Here is a 23,573-nt window from a genome sequence, read left to right as displayed (position 1 = left end):
TATTTACACCTAAATTTTATGTTAGCATTACCTTGTTAACATGTCACTTTTAAATATTTGTAAAATCTGCATCATTTATTTTATAATTTCTGATTTAGGGTGACAATGATCTGTCTCCTCTCCATTATCTGTCTATCACATAGGCTTTGAATGGAGACTAAGTGGCTGCTTTAGCACATTTGATTATCATTGTCTACTGTTGTCACCTTGATAAAAAAAAACAATTTCTAGAATGATTGTTGAAAGTTGTTTCTAACATTTAGAATAAAAGTTAAGCTGCGTACACACTTCCAATTTTTGTCGTTGGAAAGGATCTTTCACGATCCTTTCCAACGACAAGGGAGTGCACGATGCATGAACGATGCAGTACATACAGCACCACGACACCGACTGTACACACGGCAGATTTTCGCCCGATAATTGGCCGATGCCGATTATCGGGCGATAAAAATCTGACGTGTGTACGTAGCTTTACATTTAAAGAAATCTTAGTGTATTGTTTTTGGTTTTTTACAAAGTAAAGGACATTTAGCTGTTCTCTGCAGATTTGAGGCTTGCTTATCTGATTGGGAGGTAGAAAATTTTTTTCATTCAAATTAAATTATCCTTAAAAAAAATTGTGCCAGGTTGTCCCAAGGTATCATGCCCAAGCATGGCTTTTTGAGAGAGTTCACTTTGAGTTTTGGGTTTGATTGGAAGGCCAAAGGTGTTGAATTGGAAAAGGAGTAATACAACATTAGAGAGTGAAACACTTTCCACACAAACTGTGTGGCAGTACTTATGACACTATTGGAACACCTGTATGCTGGAACTTTTATGTTTGATTTTTGATGTACCCTGGGTGGAAAGATTTCATGTTATTTTAAATAATAAAATTAGGTAAGAAAGTGACATTGGTTGTGGATTTACCTGGATTTTTCTGTCTTCACATGTGTTTGATTTGTTAGCAGTGATAGTCCCTATTATCTGATGCTAATTTTAGGATTTGCATAATTTATCCCATACTGGATTTCAAAAAGTGATGTGTGGGATTGCATTGAAATGAAAGAGAATAGCATTAGATTCTGTGCAACTGACACCACATCATCGGTCTGCAACCCTAAAATGTATGTTCTATCTTAAATAGCATGGGTAAAGATTAGAACTCCTGCCAGCATTCTATCATTTGGAGATTTTCCAGTTGTCAGCAGAACAGGAAATCATGGTAAAATTCTCCAATAGAGCTCCATTGAACATACACTTTGTGTCATTCTGTTTGGAGAATGTATATAAATGCTTTAGCAGTTTTGGAGCTGTTTTACCCTTTTTAAGTTTGCTAAAACCTAAAAAATATTTATTTAAATTTAGATACAGAAGGAATAATGTATGGTTTCTGTTAATTTCCCTGACCTTGCTGGACGTATATCAGCTGAGCTCTCAATCCCAGATGCATGATCTAGGACTAGAAGTGTGACAAATACTCAGTATGGAGGGTCACATGAATATATCTGCTGTCCTGTGCTTTTCCATTTTAATGGTATTACCGTACTCCTGGTCTTCTTATGGAGAGCAGTTACAACAGAAAATAGAAATGTGGCTCCTTTAGTCAACACTACGGTGATTTTGTGTAGTTCAAGCTGTGTAGAACACTGGTTTAAACCCTAAACTGGCAATAGACAAAGTTTTTAACAGGTAGTCTCTATAGTAAAGTATGGTAAAGTATACAGAGATCTTTTTAAATGTTCAGTGAAAGTAGTTGGAGAAACTGTATGATTTAAGGAAGTTATCTCAGTTATGCACCTTGCTCTGGAAGGTTGTTTTGTTGTATGTAGGCATATTTTGTTTATTGCCAAGGTCATAGGGAGGCTTTAGGATGCAATGGCTTCCTATACCAAATTCTCATTGGGGCGCAGTATTGCTTAGATTTTTGAAAGTGTATATATAGCTAAAACATTTTTTTTTAGTTTTAGTACAGAAAGATAAAAGCCCAGTCAATGTATTTTTTTGTTTTTTTTTTGCTGTCTTCATCCCACTAGAGATTTCTTCTCAGTTCTTTTCATTAGGCTGTAACAGGAAATAAGCAGAAAGGTAAAACTAATTCTCATGTCAGGAAGTTTTAATAGGAACCAATGAACCTAATTGAGTATTTTACCTTACTTTTTGCTTTGATGACAACTCAAAACTTTCCCTGATTTTCAGTTTTCCCTGAGCACAAATTTTTTATTATGCACAGGGTATGGTATACTTTAGTTCATTATACATTCCTTGATATGAGCATCATACTAAAATGTTATAGCTCACAGAGTACTACTTACATTTTGTGGCATGTGTGTATAGAGAAGCATTATTATTCTTTTACTGACCCCTGTTTAACCTAAAACTTTTTTTCTGTACTGAACAGCTATTCCAGAAAAGTTTTATGCTGCTGATTTACATCAAGAGCATATTTAGGGCACCACAGAGTTTATATAGAAAGAAAAGCAATGAGAGTAGCATAATACTTCTACTTAATAAGCAAAAAGTATTATGAAAAAAATATTAAGGACTCTGTGTATAAAGAATGGAATCTGACATCAAACATTCCCCAGGAGACAATTACTGCTATTTTTTAACACTTTGTTTTTATTTATTTTTCAAGTAAACAGGTATATAAAGAAGATACACAAAAAAAAAACAGTTAAGTGCAAATAACATGTACAGAGAAAAGGGGTGCGGAGGAACCTAACAATATCCTCTGTTCCACATTAAAAACACATTCTTAACCCCCCTAGCGTTCTTATTCTGTCAGTTTTTTAATGCAAAAAGTGATCCTATTTTTTTGCATTAAAATTTTTGTTTATATTGTGGGCCTGTAATTCTTAGGATTAACTCCCGGGTATGATATTTATATTTATTTATTATAATATAATCATAAATTATAATATAATACATAATATAAATAATAATTTTAAAAAATAATAAAATAATAGACAACAATGTAATCTTAAAATAAAATAAAAAATTAAAAATGTACTTTTATTTTTATTTCATGTTGTGTGGTGTTTTTTTACTGTAAAAACCATTTAAAGCAGATTACATTGTAATCTGCTTTTAAATTTCTCTTCCAGACACACCCCCCAATACATTACCAATCGCATCACCCGGAAGATGTCACATCCTCCTGGGTGATGCGAGTGGTGATGTCCCGCCTGCTTCACACAGTCACTGCTGCTGCTTTGCATCACAAACACAAACACAATGCAAGACTTCTGCATTGTGCTTCACATCTCATTGCTGATGAGAGCAGCAGCGTGGCCAGGACCCGGGTAATATTTAAATGTGCCCCGGCATCACAGCAGGACCATCAGATCGCCGCTGGAGCGCAGGGCAAAGGTAAGGGGGGCTTCTAAAGTTACGCCGAGTGTGACTCTGAATTACCGCTTTTTGCATGTAAAAGCCACCCCGAGTCACACTCGGGATTACCGCTAGGGGGGTTAATACTAGTTACAAAAAATTCAACAGATGAACATTTCTAAACATAATCCCAGGTTCATGTGCATTAGAACTCAGAGACTCAACACCCTGATACTGCAAGTATGGCCCTAGAAATCTCCCTGGATGCCCAGCAGTTTTTTGTACTCTTCTGTTTCCTGGAACATTATCCTGGAGGACCAGGTCGCAAGGAATTTCTCCTGTCTATTATGGATCTCAGCTGTAAGGTCTTCCATATTTTTAATCTCATGTTCCTTACCTATCCAAAGGCCCAAAGTGGGAGGTGTTGATTTCTTCCATAATCTAGGAACACACACCTTTGCAGCAGTCACCTGATGATTCACCACAGAGCTGTTATAAGATTTCTGAGGCCAGTCATGTAAGTGTAAAAGGAAGAAAGAAAGAACGCCGGGTCACCTGGGACATATATGACCGCCATCTTCTGGCAAATCTCCCTCACTCTCAACCAAAAGGTTCAGGTGACCTTTAAAAATGTGAAAGCTGGGCCCCTTTCCAGAAATCCAGCCTAAACGGCAATGTTACATCTGTCAGATCTTCCTGTGTGAGCCAATGGTTCCCAGACTTAAAATGCAAAACCCTTAAGCCCCTCCTCTCTCAACCTCCGAAAGTCTTCCCCTTCCACACCTGGCAGAAAGGCCATATTACCCATTATAGGCACCAGGCCAGGCTTGGGTGATATGTTTTTGTGCAAGAGGTACTTTACCCAGGATAACAGAGATGTGCACTCTGGGGGATTCCGGAGAAAATATGTCTGCTGAGGCCAGAGAATTAAAAGCTTTCAAGAAATGTGGCACTAGCTGGTCCCTGTGCTTCTTGTAACCCGTCAGGGCTGGGTGACTTCCCAGAAGGGGTATTCTTAATAGCACTCATGAGTTCCAGATCCTTTATAGGACCCTTCAGGGCGGCAGTTTCCTCTGTGGTCAATCTAGGTATACCCGAACTAGTCAGGTATTGTGCAATCTTCTTCGCCCTACTCTCCTTCATATCTCCCGAAGCGCTTTGCGGGTGTATATTGTACAAATTCTGATAATAGTCTCTAAAAGCAGCCACTATATCCCTTACCAGATTCACATTCTGACCTTTCTTATCTATAATGTAGGGTATGAATGTTCTTGCTCTTTGACCTTTTAGGGAGTTGGCCAGTATCTTACTGCTTTTGTTCCCATATTTGTAAAAAGTGTGTTTGCACTTGGCCAGGGCAGCCTTTGCCTTCCCCAGACAAAGTGAAGCCAACTTATCCCTAGCCCCGGTAAGTCCTTACCCACCTCCACATCTATAGTACATTTGAGGGTCTTTTTCATGAATTTTAGCAATCTGGGTTGAGATCTCTTTTTGGGCAGCACGCTTGATTCTGGAAACGTGTTTTATCAAGTCCCCCCCCCCCCATATCACTGCCTTTTGGGCCTCCCAAACCACCATCGGACTCACATCCAGGCTGGTTTTACCTGAAAAATAACGTGTCAATTCTTGAGAGATGTCCTCATTTATCACCAGATCGTCCAAAAGTGAGGCATTAAGCCTCCCATTCCAGGTTTTGGCCACCACATGCTGCAAGGCAATTTGGAGGAACACTAATGCGTGGTCAGACAGGGTTCTAGTTCCTATATCCCAATTTACCACTTGAATCAAGTCAATTGGTTAGCGGGAGTACGATTGGTGAGGGCTGGAGAAGAAAGTTAAATTTTTCTCAGCAGGGTGCAAGGTCCTCCATACATCCACCAGTTGGTGGTGTAGGAGACATCTCTTGATACGTCCTTGTCCGGGTCGCCCCCTATCAGAAGGATGCGTAACATGCACATTCTGATCTGGGGCAAAATTTAAATTGCCACCAAAAATCAGTCCCTCACGGAAGTCTTCTAGTATATCAAGTGTAAATGAAAGAAACGTAGCCTGGGCCTTTTTTGGGGCATAAGCAGTAGCCGGGGTCACCAGTTGGTTGTTCAGATATCCCTTCACAAATAAAAAGCATCCCCCCTCGTTACACAGGACCTCCCTCAAGCTCCAGTACAAGGAGTGGGCTATCAAGATACAAACTCTGGTAGCTCAAGATACAAACTCTGGTAGATTCCACAGTTTAGAAATTTTCTCCCTTTTAAAGTGCGTCTCCTGTAGAAACGCTACATGTACTGTCTACCTATGAAGCTCCGCCAATAGAGCAGAGCGTTTTTCGGGTATGTTCAAACCCTTAACATTTAAGGTAACAACTTTGATCTTGTCCATCCTTTAGTGAACACCGCACTTAAAACCAACCTGTTAACAACCTTAAGTCCAGCGATTGTCATATATCACACACAATCCTGTGGGAAAGGGAAATGAAGAGAAGATTCAATCAGGACTAACCGGGGAACTAAGTGGTCAGTTGGGACAGTGGGGATAAAGGGAAGTTCGCACCAGCAACTCCCTGAGAGATTGTAATTAATTAAATTCCTATGACATAACAGGGGGCACTGGTCAAGCTGGAACTAAGGGGTCTGGCCAATAACCAATCACCCCTCACTACCAGAGTTTGAGCCCTGAGGTGGAAACAGCGAAGGCCCAACCAAGTCAGGGGCCCCCATTCCTCCACACATAACATACAGCAAGTGATAATCAGATTTAAACAAGTTAACCAGCCACAGCAACAGCTAATTCATTCACAATGAGTCACAAAACAAGAACCTTATAAGATCCACTATTTCAGGAGGAAACAAAGCATATGAATCAAAGTCTGAGAACTGAAATCCAATATCTTCTCCCTCTAATGCAGATTTTGAAAGTTATCACTCAAAAGTGTTCCGGTCCACCTTTGGCACTTGCAATGGACAGACCAGGCATTGCCCAATGGGGCATCCATGAATCCAGGCCCTTTTGGCCAATCTAGAAGTGCCACTGTGAAAATGTTTCCAGCAGGGAAGTAAGCCAGAAATACTGTAGAAAATCGCCGACATCCCATCATTATTTGCCATCAAATGAAACAGGATATCTAATCTCCTTTGCTATTAACACCTCCAATAGGGAACCCCCTGTGGGGCCCCAACGTATGATGGGACAGATCTTTGCTAAGAATCACCGGTGATCCATTAAATAAAATTTCCAATTGGGAATGGGCAGCCCTCAGGATCTCCTCCTTAACCAGGAAAGATGCTAATTTAAAGATGACATCTCTCACTTTTATCAGGATCTTGGGGCTTGGGACCCAAAGCTCTGTGCACTCTTTCCAGCATTATGGGACTATCCTCAGGTAGATCCAGGATGGTAATGAACAGCGAGGTAACTGCACTGAACAGGCCCGGCACATCCACTGATTCCGGAAGCCCCCTTTTGCGTATAATATTACGCCGGTTTCTGTTTTCGAAGTCATCCTGTTGGACTAATCCCTGTAGCAATTGAGAGTGGTCATTTAAAATTTCTCTATGTTGTTCAGTGGTCTGGGCTAGTACATCAGTTGCCTCCTCAATCGCTAGAACTCTTGCCCCCAAATCCTATTTTAAGGTGGCTAGCTCAGTCCGTTCCGTTTCATAATTACTGCTATTGAATCACATGAATCTGGAAATTCCCCATCAGGGAATGTTTAGGAAAATGTCTGATTCCTTACTTTATAAATGTTGGATTAGTACCCGCCTAATAGGTACATTGTGAGTGGTATGGACCTAAATTGTATTTTAAAAAACTTGCTTAGCCACTACATTCTTTATACAAAATACATAAAAAGTTCAGCATGATCAGCATAAAAAGTTCACCTTTGTCTGTGTTTTGTTTGTTTCTCCACTTTTGGAAGAAGTGTTTTATGTGGCAATAAATGAAATCTGACAGTGATATGATTTTGTTTCCAGGGGAGCAGAAAATGCAATAACCCACAGTGCAGTTTAATCAACTGTGAACTTACTCCCATCTACTAAATTTTAAAGAAATACTTTTTTAAATGAATAAATCCTTAGAGTGCTCCGGTCCTTCACAAAAGATTGAACAAACTTAAATATAAACTGATATTTCATCTTTAGTTATTAGCTGAACTCCAGACAAACATGTAATTTCACAGGTAAATTCATATATTGGTGCTATTTTACATGTTAAAGGAGTTGTGTTTCTGTCCATTCAGTTTTAGGGTTTACACAAATCTATAAGACTATACAGCTAGAATGGGGAGCTGATTTTTTTTTTCTCAACAGCAGTAAGAACAATGCAGCTAGGCAAACATGACAGAGATACAGTTTGTAAAGAGTTCGCCAACCATTTTTGAAGTTTTTGATGTTTGAACATAGACCTTCGAGGTTCAGCTTCAACAGTTAGTTTGCTAAACGTCAAAAACTGTTCACCAAACTTAAGGAACATTCAAGAACTAAAAACATTTATTCATCAAGTAAAATCTATAGACAAGTACCTAAGAATATTTAACAGGGAAACCCGTTCACCAACTGCATAATAGGTAATCCCCCTAGAGGTATTCCCGGGTGTGACTCAGGGTGGATATTACTTGCTAAAAGCGGTAATCCCGAGTCACATTCGGGTCGCCAAAAACATAAAAAATCCCCACTTACTTTGTTCCTTTGGCGTCCCTTAGCGTCCTGCTCATCCCTGCAGGCCCTCGGAACACGTCCTCTTCCTCTGATCTTCAGCCGGCAACTGCATAGACATTCTCTGGGGTTTTCCAGTGACGTCGGTGAATGCGTCAGTGCGGGTGGGAGGGGCGGTGGGAAATTCAAATAATTTTGTATTGGATTCAATACAAAATAACTGTATTGAATCCAATACAAAGAAATCTTTATATAATATATATATAAATATATTATATATATATATTATAAATGCTAATGTCTCCTATATTACTGGTTTTAGTATTTTTATGCACCCTTGTTTTACCCGATTTTTTTTTTTATTGAAAGTTTATTATTAAATTTATTAAATATTGGACATATTTCGGTGAGTTATGCCTAAGAATTAGGCCTACAACGTAAAATAAATTTCCCTGCAAAAAAATGTAACACTTTTTGCATGAAAATACAGACAGAATTAGAACACCAGAGGGGTTAATGTCTTTGACCTACATTCAATTGGACAGTGAATAAAAAATCGTCAATGAAAGGTAAATAAAAAACACTTTCAATGTATTTGCTTTTTGCGTGAATGTTTCAACGCAGCAAATTGGTTATAAATGTATCCTCTCGTGTATCTTTACTTGAAGAATCTATGATGAATAGAAAGAGTAATGTGAAAGAGTTCCAGACCCTGTTGAGTGTATCTGGGGGGTACAAATAGATCTATTGGTAGGAATATTGGCAGCCCTAGAGGAATAATATATTAATTATTTGTATTGTGTAATAAAATATGATATAGCAAAAATTCAAAAATATAAATATGATGGAAAACATAAATGCTGAAATAACTAAAACTCTCTCCACATTATAGTTTACCTGTTGGAAAGAATAAAACCCTGAAATGGCATACTATTTATTGATATCGATTTGAAGTTGGTTTATTGTGGCTTATATAAAATCTGATCTCATCTGTGGCATTACTTGCTCTGTTTGTTACAAATTACATCCTGGAGGCTGACACCAACTTTCTAATAAAGGGAAGGAGAAGATTGGTAGGTATAAGACTGATCTCAGTGGAATGTAATTGTACATAAAGGCTAGCTGTAAGGAACTCACAAAAGTTAAATGTTGTTTGAGACAGGATTCATTCTCTAAAAGCCCACAAATGTATTAGCCAATATTAGGAAGGCCAAGCAATAACAAGAAAATAAAAGACAGAAGAAGTATTTTGTTTTTTTTGCGTTATGTTGATATTTTATTTATTTTATCAGTGGTTCTGTTTACTGAATACATTTCATATGACTAAATAGGCACGGGATGACCATCACCCAATCCAGTCCAATATTCTACTTGACAAACCTTTGGAGAAATAGAAATGGGATAACCACTATTTTTTGCTCTTAGTAAACTAGAGGTAAACATATGACAGTGGCTGAGCCTGTGGTGTATATGAATCCACCAACATTTATATCTGGTGTTAGGCAAGTAAATAAAGCATGGTGAAGTACATATTTTTAGAGACACTGTTACTTTTCCCACTTCCCAGGATGTATATAGCCTAGCTATATTCCCTTGCTGTATTCCCACACTAATGGACCTTCGTTTAATGGAGTAGCTCTTCCAAGTATGGTGAACTTCACTGTGAACATTGTCATATGGGTCCCCCAGACTGTGTGGAAAAAGTGTGTGGGTTGGTAAGTAATGCCTAAAAAGGTATAGGGCTACTATGTGCAGACAGTGTTACTTTATGGTAGATGGATCCACTAATGCGGATCTTTTATCCTGTGTTTCATTGTTTGGAATATTAAGAGACTGTTCAAGAACAGACCAACAGTGTTTAACAACCCCATTCAAAACCTTTGTATTTAACTAGACACAGAAAGGGTAAAATCTTTGTCAGGAGTTTATTATGCCTATGTCCCCACTTCTGAAATGAACTTTTACTTCTTGCACCAATGATATTTTTTCTAGTAAGACGACAGATAGGAAAAAGCATTTTTTTTTATTTTTATAAACAGGAGAAAGTCAGATTTTTACTGTTCTGTTTCTGTTGATGACTTCTTCTTATTTCCTATTGGATAACAGTTGACCAATAGGACAGGACATATAGAGAAATCTACCCAGTGGGGTAACAGGCAGCAAGACCAGCAAGTGTTTGGAAAAAGGCTACATTGGGACAACCTGTGTAGAAGCACAATCTGATCTATTGTATCCTAACTATAGAGAAGCAATTGTATGTTACATTAGCAATTTCTTTATCATCTTCAATTATTAGTGAGATGATAGCTGAAATTAGGTTAGAACTTTAGAATAGGTAATTTATACAAATGTTGCTTGTAAAACACAGACCGTATGTGATAAATGAAATATATAGACCATGTTTCATTTTTACACATAAAACCGTCTTCAGGGCATTTGACATCTACACACCCAGACAGCCTAGGTATATATTGTATTATCAATTTAAATAAATAAATTTGCTTTGTTGTTCAACTCCAACTTCATAAACTGTCGATAGCTTTGACACAAAGCTTTAAAGTGCTCTTAGTGTTTGATGAGATTCTCTCTGTATTCCCTGTAAACTCTGCCCTCTAATCACACACATCCAGTCCCAGAATCCAAGCTGCAACGTGCTCAGAGTCATTGATTTACTCACAATACCCCAGTGGCTCCTGAAGTTATTCTGTGAAGAATATTAAATGAGAGCATGGGACTAACACAGCTTCTCAGGTTTCAGAGAAACCCAGCAAAACAACGGAAATCCGGAGCGTGATATTCACTTAGAAGAAATAGTATTTGTAAATTGTCTGTTGTAAAATAAAAACCATTTTACAAACTTTAATTTTTATCTACTTATTTATAAAACAGAAACATCTGGAATGTGATATAAAGTAATGGAAATGTAATAGTAAAATAAACCACATAGCCACAGTGTCTGTCAGATTACTGCACATGTCTTTGAAGCAGTGTCTTTTAGTCTACATTTTAGATGCCCTTAATGCAAGGAAAAGTTTAGTATTAGTAAAATAAAAAAAACTATTACATGATGGGTAATATTCAGGATTCGATAAAGATTAGGGATAAAGTTATGGTTAGAGCAAACTAGTAGGTATATGTGGGAAGCCCACTGAGGGCACAGATTTTATTCTAAATTTATAAGAAATTGTTTTGTCTGTAGTATACTGACAATATTTTTTTACTTTCAGCCCCCAGCCATGTAGGAGTTCATTCAGTCCCTGCACAAACTGGGGATGCCACTATACATGGCATATCCCCAGCATCCTAAATTTAGCTGAATATCCCAATGTACATTAAGAAAAAAAGATCACATGCAGATCACATCACCTGTAATTTCTGCAATACAAATCATGTTTCTATTTATTTTAGAACCATAGTTAAAGGATTCGAACTGAAAATATAAAAAAGAAAATTCGCCATGAAAACAGATGGGGAACTTTTCAATAGGAAAAGTTCGCGTCATCTTGTTTGGAGGGATGTATCATGTATTTTCAGGGCAGGAAGTGTTGGGAATCTTAACAATTTTAAAGCAAAAGTAATGCCTAACTGTCCTTGACCTTGGTCATTTATAAGCAACCCCAAAACAGCCGATTCTACTTATCTTCTGAGTTATATTTTTGAGTTATGTTCTTCACTGTAGTCAGGAAATTATGTTGGTAACAAGTAAAGCTACATGTATGGTTCATTTGTTTTTACTGGTTTTAGGTTATTTTATAATTTTTTCATTAAAACTAATCAAAAACTATCTTATTCATAATTCCTGTGGATAGACGCTGTGTGATTTTTACTGTTCCCCCTCCCTGATCACTGCTGTCTAGAAATTCCTAGATAACAGCCATGAAAATCTATGTTCACAGTTGAATTTATCTTTAGTCTGTTCTGTAATTACTTCTACGTCCTAAAATCCTGTCTTGATATAATTACATTATCTGTAGCATGCTACACATGGAAAAATTGATGCTTTTCAGCTAATGTACTGGAGAAAATTTTGTTAATTCCCTTGACTGCAAAAAAATTTAATCAATCAATGTATAAAGAAATACGCCTAGACTGTTCATTAGAAGGACGTATTCTAAGTTTAAAACCTCAACACTTTGGCCACATAATGAATGGGACAAAACACACAAGGAGGAGAGAGAGGGGTTTCTATATTCACGCTTGTTGCATACTTGCTTTTAGGCAAAGCTGTTGAAAATACTGAAGCCAGAGACAGCCATGGAACTGAAATTTTAGGAAGAAATCTTCAATGACATCAAAGATTTACTCTGATGATAAGTGTCCTTTTACGGGAGAACTTGATTGCTTAGTATAGATCAACTTCCAATGAGGAAATAATTGACTATGGGTCCAATCAATTGATGAGAACATTATAGTGACAATGATCTATATTGATCTATATTTTACAGAGTTCAGAACCAAGAGTTGTAGTTTAATCTAAAAACAATAATTTGCCCCAATGTTATTGTGATATTGATTGATTGCACTTTCTTAGTCTTGATCTAGTCTAGAATCAATGATTTGAGGAAACATTACAGTAAAAGTACCACCAGAAATAAAGAAGTATGGCACTATACATAATTAAACAACCATTAAACCTAAAACCAAAAAGCTATTATGAGTCACCTTCATACATATGTATTTTTAAATTAAAGCTAAACTCTATGCAGATACATGAAGTACAATTTATTGTATTTATGTATTTAATAATACATTATTACATATTTTTGTTACGCAAGCAGTAAAAATATCTGAATTTTACCTGTTATCAAACTCTTGCTTTGTCAAAATAAAACATCAGGACAGAAAAAGGTCAGTTGTAATATGGAGTTGATGTATTAACAGAATGGAGTAGAATGGCAGAGAGATGTACTTTAAATCAGTTTCCTGATTTGTTTTCAGTGTCTGTTGACAGGCAGAGGGACAGGATCTATAGGTTAGACCTAGTCTTTATTAGTTTTATCAAAGTTTCAGACTGCAAATTGAGGCAAATGTTGGTACAGCTTTGATTCTCTTTTGGAACCCAGGGAAGTGTGGCTTTAAAACATGGCAAGGGAGGTACTTGTTGCAAATAAAGCAAATCTAAAGTTACTATGAAGACTGTCCTTTCAAAGGACAGCAATGACGGAACATTACCGAGGCTTCAAGAAATGTACCTTGAACTTGAACAGAATGTAAACCTAATAAACAGCAATACAACATACGAGACATAATAATCCAATAGTATCACATGCCATTTTCTAGATGGCCACAGTTAAGAAAAAAAAAAACTATTTTTTTTTCTGCAATTAAAGATGCTTAGATCGTTTTTCCAGAATGATGAAAAATGTCTCTTTTTGGTAGACCACAAGAGGTGACCTTGTGTGATACCAGAGACTCAATACTGATCAAGATGCCAGCAAATTGTTCTCTGTGGCGCCATGAATGTTTTTATACACAGTATTTATATCCTTCTCTACATGTCCTTTATCTTTTGCTATAAAAGAGCAGTTTCTGTCTATGAATTGATTTAGTTGACCTTTGTGTTCTCCAATTCCAAATGATTGCATCATGTTTGTTGAATAATGTACAAAACATTACAGCAGTAATAAGGTGTGTCATACAGACCAATATGATTCTTTTTCCTACGTTTTTACCCTTTGTACGATAATATCCAACTCCTAATTGCTGCATTGCTTGATATTTTTCTCTATCATGGATTAATTTGTTATCATTACATTTACAATGTGCTTGTCATATTGTCTACAAGGGAGGTTATAAAGCTAGCCATGCACAGAAGGAACTTTAGCCTGCTGTTTAGGATTCACACATAATGTGTGTGGGACAAGATTGTCAGATGATGGGAGATCTCCTCAAACCATCACAATGTCGGGCATTCGAGAAAGAACAGTGTTTGTACAACGACAGAGAACGTTTTTCCTGCATTTTTAGTTTATCTTTATTGACAAAACTGATCTGACTGCAGGAAACCCAACCACCATTTACTGCAGAGGTCCTCAACCCTCATCTGACAGGTGGGCCGTGGCTCTGGCCAGTCCTCCCACCAGTGAAGTCAGGAGAAGGACCCGCTTAAGAGGGCACACCAGCCAAAGGCGTACACCACGTCTCCCGGAGACATCACAGGCTCAGGGAGGTGGGTGAGACAAAACCCGCCCACTCTCCCATCACAGGTTGAACCTGGGGGAGTGGGCGGGTTCTGGCATCATGACGTCACTCTGGGGGAAAGTTTTTTCCCCTTTGATTGACACACGGCTTTCCGCACATGCGCGGTCCGGGAACGTTGGCTGATAAGCCTTTATGGTGGAAGTGTATTGCTGTCAAAGAGATGGCAAATGATTATCCACGTGTTATGATGCTGAAAATGCCAAATATATTTAGGTTATATTGCCATGCTTACACAAGAAAGCAGTGTTCACCTAAACCTTTTTTATGTATTTTTCCAAGGAAGAATTACCACCCAATTTCCCCCAGAAGCAAAGCTTTTTGATTAGAAATGAGCAGAACATTCGAAGCAAAACTGTGTTGATGGAAAATACTAATTATGCCTACAATGTGTATATTAGAAGTCATAGCACAATACTAAACATACAAAAGTAAAATTTCCAATGCAACTTCAAAAAAAAAGAAAACAGTAAAAAAAAGAAAAAGAAAACAGAAACATTACAAATAAATTAAAAGAAAACAGAAGGGGGGAAAAAGATAAGTCTAGGAAGACATTGTATAAAACACCAGTTAAAACATAGTCCATACCTAGAGGGTTGTCACATTAAGTGAACATTTGGGAGAGAATACTGCTGCCAGGGTCATTCAGGACACTGGAAAGTTTTTCATTAAAAAATGTGTTGTCTACGCGTTTTAAAACTTCAAAAATGGGATAGCTTGAGTTTTACAGTGTTTCGCTATGGTTTGTCATGCTGCAATCAATATATGTACACACAATTGGAATTAGACATTGGAAAGGTTAGAAGGTTTAAATTGCAGGTTTATCCATGGGACCCTACGTACTTGTTTTTGTTTTTTAACAGCACTCAGCAAGTGAAACACTCTACTCCAGAATCTAATAACAGAAGGACAGGACCACCAAATATGGGACTCCTTACCTCGCTCCTGACAGCCTCGGAAACATAATTGAGATATCGTGGGGGAAATATGCTTCAGGTACCATGTACCACCGCATCAAAACTTTGAATAACTTTTGATGGTTAGTACATTTGTCGTGCATTTAGCCATTTTCGACCAAGTATTGAACCATTCTTCATCTGCTCTAATGACACCTAAATCTTTTTCCCACTGTGACTGTAAGAATGCATCGATGCTTGGGTGACTTCCGATAGTTTAGCATACAATATAGATATCAATTGCAGGCATAGAGGCGTTCGATAACATATATGTTCAAACATAGTCAATTTGACCGGTAAGTCTGTCCCCCTAGTTAGAGAATCAAGCCAATGTTTCGACTGTAGATAGCAAAAAATCTCAGTACTCGGGGCTTGATGTGCCGTACAAATCTCCTTCCAGCTGAGAATAGAACGCCTCCCTGAAAGAGAGAAAACTGTTCCATAATTGTGGGCTAACCACCAAGCTTCAGGGGTTTCCAGACCAGACTGAAAGAGAGGGTTTCTTTGGATTGCAGCAAAAGGGGACAGACCTATGAAAAGCGGTTAAAACACCCCTAAAAGCATGCCCGGAAAATTTGTAGGTAGGATTTATGGAAATATTTAGAGCGAGAGGAAACTGAAAACCGTATTTCATGCAGACCTAAAATGTGGGCCCTCACGGACGAATACCAGTTAAATGTCTTACTTCTTTTAGAAGGGGAATTTTTAACCCCGGACATTGTGCAATAAAATCATGATATTATTGTCAGCCATGACATACAGTAAGAGCAGAGCAGGTGGACCATGCTAATATATATACTTTCAGCAGAATATAACCATTACATCCTCTAGGATTTGCAAGACTTATCCATAAAACACAAAAAGGGGGAATAAAACAATAAAAAAGAACAAACAACACAAAAACAGAACTTATGGAGCCACTGGCACCATAAGTGTACTCATATCTGCCAAGACAGAAACAAGTCTTGCACATGGACAAGACCTATCAACAGGAACACCAGACACTCCCGAGTGTGTGTGGCAAAACTGGCATTGGTCAATAGTACATATTCGTACCTAACCTTAAGTAGCAGCATGATAACTAGTAAAAAAAAATGCTATGATAATATCACTAGAAAAGGCACTGAACAAACATCGTAACTGTTAATTTATGGTAGACCTAACGTAAGAAAAACAGCACATTTAGTAATTATTTGGTAGGTTAAACATTATCACCGGATTCAATCTCAGTCTTCAGAACCTTGAGAGTAGAGGGATAAGGGAGATGAACCCTTAGCTGGAGAGCGTCCATGTTTGGAGACCTTTTCCCATACTGGAGAAAGACAGGGTCTCTGGGAGGACCTGATAAAGAGGTACACAGTTGTAGATGTTCAAATAGCACCTGGGCCTCATCAGGGGTAGAAATGGAGTGCAGACGATTGCGATATGTTAACTGGAGCTTGAATGGGAACCCCCACTGGTATCTAACATCCAAGCTCTGTAATATATGAAGAAAAGGCTAGAGGGCTTTCTTCTTCTGGATTGTCTGCAGCGCTAAATACGCAAAAATTTGGTATGGGTGAGATTGAAACACAAGGTCTCTCTTATTCCATGATGCTTTTAAAAATGCTTCTTTTGTTTTATAAAAGGTAGGCTTTTATTATTATTATTATACAGTATTTATATAGCGCCATCATATTACGCAGCACTGTACATAGTCCATAGTCGTGTCACTAACTGTCCCTCAAAGGAGCTCACAATCTATTGTCCCTATCATAGTCATATGTCATTAAGTCTAAGGGAGTTAGTCAATTGTTAGGAAGAAGCCAATTAACCTCACTGCATGTTTTTGGGATGTGGGAGGAAACCGGAGTACCCGGAGGAAACCCACGCAGACACCGGGAGAACCTGCAAACTCCATGCAGATAATGTCCTGGCTGGGGATCGAACCTGTGACCTAGCGCTGCAAAGGCCCGAGTGCTAACCCCTGAGCCACCGTGCTTGAGAACAATGTCCCTTGGAGGGCCATCTGTTTTCCTGGGACCCAAAGCGGTGTACTCTATTCATTTATAGCCTTTCTGGCAAGTAATCTGGAAGTAATTCCTGAAATAGGGCTAGCATGAAGCCAGGTAAATCAACAATCGCTTCTGGGATTCCCCCTATTCATAAATTAGCTCTGCAATTCCGGTTTTCTAAATCTTCAATGCTAAGCATTGCAGCTTACATATCTTTCTGAAGCATAGTTAGATCTTGCTCTTGTGAATCTATCACATTAATGTTGTCATCCATTTTCTGCTCTAAAGTGTGGATCCCAGTGCCCAGCTCTCTAATCATTCTGGTCAGTGTCAAAGATAACTTGCCTGTGGCTTGAAAAAGTTCCTGTTGTAGAAGTTGTTTGAAGCGTTCTAGTAATTCAGCATCCCTGCATGCTGAGCCAGGCTGTGCACTAGGAACAGATACAAGGGAGCCATCACTGGAAATCTCATCTGTAACGTCTGGCTGAGAAGGAGATGCAGGCAGCATGTCAGATACAGCCTGCATGTCCGCAATCTTGGATCCCTGACGGACAAGGCACGGACAAGGCACTCACGGGATGTCTTGTTTAGGACCAGACTACGCCTGATTTTCTGCCCATCTTGAAGGCGCCGTCAAAGGAGGAAGAATGGCAGCCTGGGTGAGTACAAAGACCAGCTGATCCTGCTTGTTAAGGCGGCTCCAAACTCGGGAGTCACGGAGCTCATTCAAGATGCAGCCATCTTTGATCGCCGCTCACGAGCGCCCCAGAAGGAGTATATTTTAACCTCCCCAGCGGTAACCCTGAGTGTTACTCAGGGTAGAAAAAGGATGCTGCAAGCGGTAACCCAGAGTCATACTCAGGGTAGGTAAACCTATGGAAAAAAAGATAGTAAATAAAGCGCTTACTGATCCGCCAGCGTCCTTCTCCGCGATGCGCGTCTTCTCTCTTCCTCCGGCCGGCTTCCTCTGCACTCGATGAGTCACCAGAGTGCTCCCGGTGACGTCGGTAAGTGTGGATGTTCCGTTCGAGGCATGGCGGGAAATTTAAATCTATTTGTATTGCATTCAATACAAAATAACTGTAACTGTGTAAAAGCGGTACATTGGCTTTCATGAACATTTATTTTACAGTATAATATAATAGTATGAGTATATATATATATTTTTTTTATTTTAAAAAATCTGAAAAAAAAAATATTTTTTTAAATTTATTTATTATTTTGACATGATTTTGTGTTTCAAACATTATTATGCTAATACTATTATATGTTACTGTAAAATACATTTCCATGAAAAACAACGTACCGCTTTTAGACATAAATCCACACAGAAATGAACTGCCCAGGAGGTTAAGGGGGTGAATTTAAGGCAGTTTTTAATTATTTTATTTAACGTTCTTTACATATGTTTGATAGTTTCTGTTTTGTATTTGATCATTTTTGGGTATTACATGCCTGGGTATGATATATTTTTTGTAATTAATCATTATTTGGGTACTGTCACTTAAAAAATTTGATTTTTTTGGGTAAATGTACCAGATAAATTGCATTGGATTTCTTTATGCAGTTTCCCTTTTTTTAAATATGCAACTGTTGAGTTTATATAAGTGTCACTGACTTCAGAATTTTTGCTGTGTATAACTGGACCACTGGATAAAGATCGTATCTCTTCCACAGAGCACGGATGTCATGCTCTACAGTGTGCTGCCAGAATGTAGGAAATAGCTAAAATACTATTAAACTATTGTTTTTAATATTTCATTGAATGGCTCCTGTGGGTTAGGTTAAATGAAATCACAGCAGTTGATTTCAGTTTTACAAAGGTCCTTTTTTTCCTATTGTGATGTAAATATTCACCTATTTACAGGTGAACAGAATAGATTGGATTCAGACTGCCCTCATGTTGACCAAGGTTCCAAAAATTGTCTAAAGAAACCAATCCTAGTGATTTTTCACCAATAATAATAATTTTAAACTTTTTTTAAATTATACATTCTAACTTAGAATTTGTGAATCCAATTTTTTCCATTATGGTCACCAATGGATTTTTTTCTAGCATTTAGTGTTTATTTTTGTGTGATTGTGAAAAACCAGAAAACATTTTTTCCCAAGTAGTACATTTGATTAAAAAAAAATTAAACATGAAAAGAGTAAATGTAAAATAAGTTACAAATTAAACAATTTCACACTGGTAGAACACTAAGTAATCAAGTAAAGTTCCTCCATGTCTGCTAGACATCTTAATTTGTTATCTAATTTCATGCACATAAAGCCGAAAAGCTTGTTCTGGCAGACATAGAAAGGAGTTAAGCATTATTTATAAAACTCTCTGCTGACCTTTTCTTTTAATATATTTTTCTTGTTACAGAAATTTTGTAAAACAGCTGATGAAGAACAAAGTCTCATTAAGATCAACTCTTCAGTGACCAAATGGCCATTTTATGCTTCATATCAACCTATTGATTACTTGTTGGGCTTTTCTTGGAAACTGAAATTTAGATTTTTTTTTGTTTTAATGTGGAGTGTCTTTTGAGATATTTTACCAACAAAATCATAATGTGAATTAACAGCAACACACATTTTAAAATACAAACAATTGTAAACTAATAGCTTTAGGTTATAAAATATGACGCATGAAGCTCTACATTTCAAGAACCAACACAGTTTGGCTTTGAAATACAGTAATATGACCAACTGAAACTAAATGCCTAACAGATCTAGGCCTTTTGATTTATTCAAACCAAGTGATTTTATTGATTAGCATTATTGAGAGAGAAACCTTAACTGAAGTTACAGTAGTATCTCAAGCAATGACTGAAGCCTACTTAAAGTTCCGTGGAAACCGAACTATCTATGTGCAGCAGTTCCCAACAGTGGCCACAGAAGCAACAGCCACAACTGCAGATAAATTTTCCAACCTTTACATGTATGTTGGCTTGTTCCTAGGTCTTCTTGCTGTGCTTCTAGTTCTGTTATTTACTATGCTGTTGCGTATAAAGCATGTTATCTCTCCTATTAACACCAATACAGAAAGTTCAGAGATGCCACAGTTCACAGATGTAGAGATGCAAGGAAGGTCTCCAAGTGCCTGATGGATTTTACTAACCTGGATACCTTGCAGCATTTTACAGATAAACATGTGCAATTGCAATAGCATAAGGCATGTTGGTGAAGCTTTAAGTGACTTACAATCTAACAAAAGCACAAAAGCCTTCTCAAACATTTTTGTGTTGAGTAGAAGCATCACCTTTTTTTCAACCTCTAAATGCTTCTTGTCTAAAATACTTACTTTAAGATGACAATGTATATTTTGGTTACTTTTGTATGTGATATAACTTTGAATAAAGCACAAACATTCAAGTCAAATAATGCAACGACCACTACTTGTCACCTATCTATGTCATTGGGTAATGAAGGTCGTAATTGAATCTCGAACCTTTAATGACTTAGAAAAATGTATTGCTCATCTGTGCTATGGATTTTGTTTGCGTATTGCTTTAGACATTATTGGCTTCTTTAGACACTAATTGATTTTTTAAATAAAAATTATGGGGTGTTCAGTATCCTATCGTCACAAGCTAAATTTATCTTGAAGCATTGGGTTAGATAAATGAATGATGATATGTGATTGGTTGCTTTTATTCTGCACTTTGCACATTGTTCTTCACTCTATTAGATATGTATAAGGGTTATTTAAAGGAAATAAATACTAAATGAAGTTGCTAAAACTGATCTCCCAGCTAATATGTGTTAACATTTTTTATGTTACCTCCGTGAAAACTGCTTGCACCACCCAAAATGGTGTTGCTCTTAATTACAAAACCAAATTAGCTTTTTAATCATTAAAACATGTCCTTCAAAATATATTTTTGCATAAATGTATGCGAGATGGCCCTTACATTGGCTTTTTATGTAGAGAAATTTCTTCACATAGGTTTCCAGGACAATTCATCTGCATAATTTTTTATACTGGAGGTCTACTTAATGTTACAACAAAAAGATTACAGAAAGGAATTAATAAATAAATGAGTCATTTAAATATTGCTACACATTTTTCAGCTTTTATATTGGAGGCAGCTAGTGTCGAGCTGGAATGCCCTAGTGAACAGTGCATCCCAATGGTCTTATTTGTGTTGTTAATAAATCAAAATTCTGTTGTATTAAAGGCAGCCTATTATACCTTATTTTCTATTGAATTATTTTTGTATCTAAAATAATGGTTAAAAATTATGTAAACATGGAGCAGGGCTTCTTTTTCAATGTTACATGCACCTGTGATAAAGAGCGTCAGGAGAAAATGCAGAAAAGTAGTTTTGGTTATATATTACTATGTGTTTTATACCCCAGTGGAACAGTAGTTTTACAGTTAAAGGATTCCGGTGATATAATATGTGGTTGCTTTGATAAAACACTTGGGAGTCCTAGGTTAAGCATCAGTAGCAATAAATGACTGAAAAGTCCATTTTTCTGCCTTCTCCTTGTACATGTGATGTTGTCTTTTGAAGGGAACCTCAAATGAAGATTTTTTTTTTCATATACATTTTGTTGTATAGCAGTGTTGTGGAATTTCACATTATAACAAATAAAAATACGTTTATTCTTTAAGATGTGTCACAGGATGTTAATTTCTTGAATAATTATTTTAAAGTTACATGTTAATGTACAGAAATAAGGAGTCTGAGTTTGGTTTTGTCTTTCCATTGCAAGATCGAGTATTTTTGTCTTGAACATTATACTGGGTTTGTGTGACACACTGTGGATAACATACTACCGTGTTTCCCTGAAAAAAAATTTTTTTCCTCTGAAAATCGCATTAGGGCTTATTTTCAGGAGATGTCTATGTACAAAAATCTATATTTATTCATGTGCAAAAATGGATGAGATGGCAACAAAAACGATGACAGTTACCAGAGGCGTAACTACCGTAGAAATCACCGAGCCCTACAGCAAAACTTTTGATTGCCCCCCCAGAAAAAAATTGTGCCCCCACACAACATCATATCTCCATATGTGCCCCCACATATTACGGTATGTGGGGAATACATTCCCCACATAATATAGTGCCCTCACATACCGTATATAGTGCCCCCACACAATACAGAACATGCCCAAAAAAAAAAGTACTCACCACTACTGATAATGTATTCCGATCCCACTGTGTGCATCCTGGCTGCTTCGGTCCTATTCCCTTTTTACCTCATTGTAAGAGTAACACCCAAGGCAGTGGCATGATTTATTGAAGCTCTCCAAGACTAGAGAAGATACACTTTCATCAGTGAATATGGTGATCTAGCACACCTGGAATGGGTCTGGTCTATGATTGAAAACATTTGCTAGCAAATAGCAAATGACTGAAGAAATCCATTTCAGGTTGGTGGATCACCCTGCTTCACTGATATAGGTGTATCCTCTCCAACCTTGTAGAGCTTTAATAAATCAGGCTTTAATAAACTGAACTTTCTGTAGCCCTTCCTTTGACTTCATTATAAAATATTTTTGATCATCCGCTAGGGACCCAGTGAGATTGTTTCAAATGGGTTTGCCATTTAAAAGCAACATTAAAAGATACTGTTGTAATATTACTTCTTCTGCTGATCAGTAGCAACAAAATACAAAACAACAAACCTCTACTACTATTAATATTTATACAACAATTTCAAGTGTTTTAATAATTTAAATTTTAATTATTTACTGCCATCTTCTTTCTTTCTGTGAAAAAAATCTAACAATAAACTACACAAAAACATCTTTTGAATAATATCATAAAAACCTAACCCCAACTGAAAGTATAAAAGAATCCTAAAACAAATCCAAAAAACATTTTCCCCACTTCATCGAGATCTTTCTCGAGTGTATATTTCTGAATGTAAATGATAACTAGTTAGGACCTTTCTTTATTAGAAAAAGATAAATATCCCCATTTAAAGTGTTTTACTTGTCTATATATGAGATGCTTTTATTAGTTTTGTTTTTCAGACATTTTCCTTTATTTTTACCTGGTAATCCTGGAATAACGCAGTTTGTATGAGTGGGTGGTTACACTTACTACAGAGGGAGCCATCTTAGCCAGGCAGGCTGATCATTAACCACATCTATCTTATTTTACATTACATGGCAGTTGATAGTAGTTTACATGAGAATAATAACATTGGTTTTGCTTCCCGTTTATCCCACACATGAAGACACGGCTTTTCTGGCAAACTCAACAGGTATTTTCTGTGCTTACTAAAAATGTTTTCAGCAAAAAACAAAAAAACAAATGCAGTCTCCACCGCTATAAATTGGCTGGCTGCTATATATATATATATATATATATATATATATTTATTTATTTAATATTTTGCTCCTGGCCTTTGTTATACCGTAATTCAAATTATATGTTGTCTCCATGTATGCATAGGTTTCCTTTGGGTACTCAGATTTCCTCCCACTCTCCAAAAACATACTATTGGGTAATAAAT

The 23,573-nt window shown here is 37.2% G+C and overlaps 1 protein-coding gene across 1 annotated transcript in view; it reads left to right on the top strand.

Moving 5' to 3' along the window:
• SERTM2 (serine rich and transmembrane domain containing 2) overlaps positions 1 to 21,717 on the top strand; it is a 37,173-nt gene extending 15,456 nt beyond the window's left edge. Inside the window, exon 2 of the mRNA XM_072430955.1 lies at positions 19,481 to 21,717. Within this exon, the coding sequence (XP_072287056.1) occupies positions 19,923 to 20,204 (282 nt within the window). The 5' untranslated portion in view covers positions 19,481 to 19,922 and the 3' untranslated portion in view covers positions 20,205 to 21,717. The remainder of the gene's footprint in view (positions 1 to 19,480) is intronic.
• The last annotated feature ends 1,856 nt before the right edge of the window (positions 21,718 to 23,573 follow it).

Source organism: Pyxicephalus adspersus, chromosome Z (assembly GCF_032062135.1).
Source record: "Pyxicephalus adspersus chromosome Z, UCB_Pads_2.0, whole genome shotgun sequence".
Classification (NCBI taxonomy): Eukaryota; Metazoa; Chordata; class Amphibia; order Anura; family Pyxicephalidae; genus Pyxicephalus; species Pyxicephalus adspersus.
Note: the sequence above shows the minus strand (reverse complement) of the source record. Positions and strands in the feature narration are given on the sequence as shown.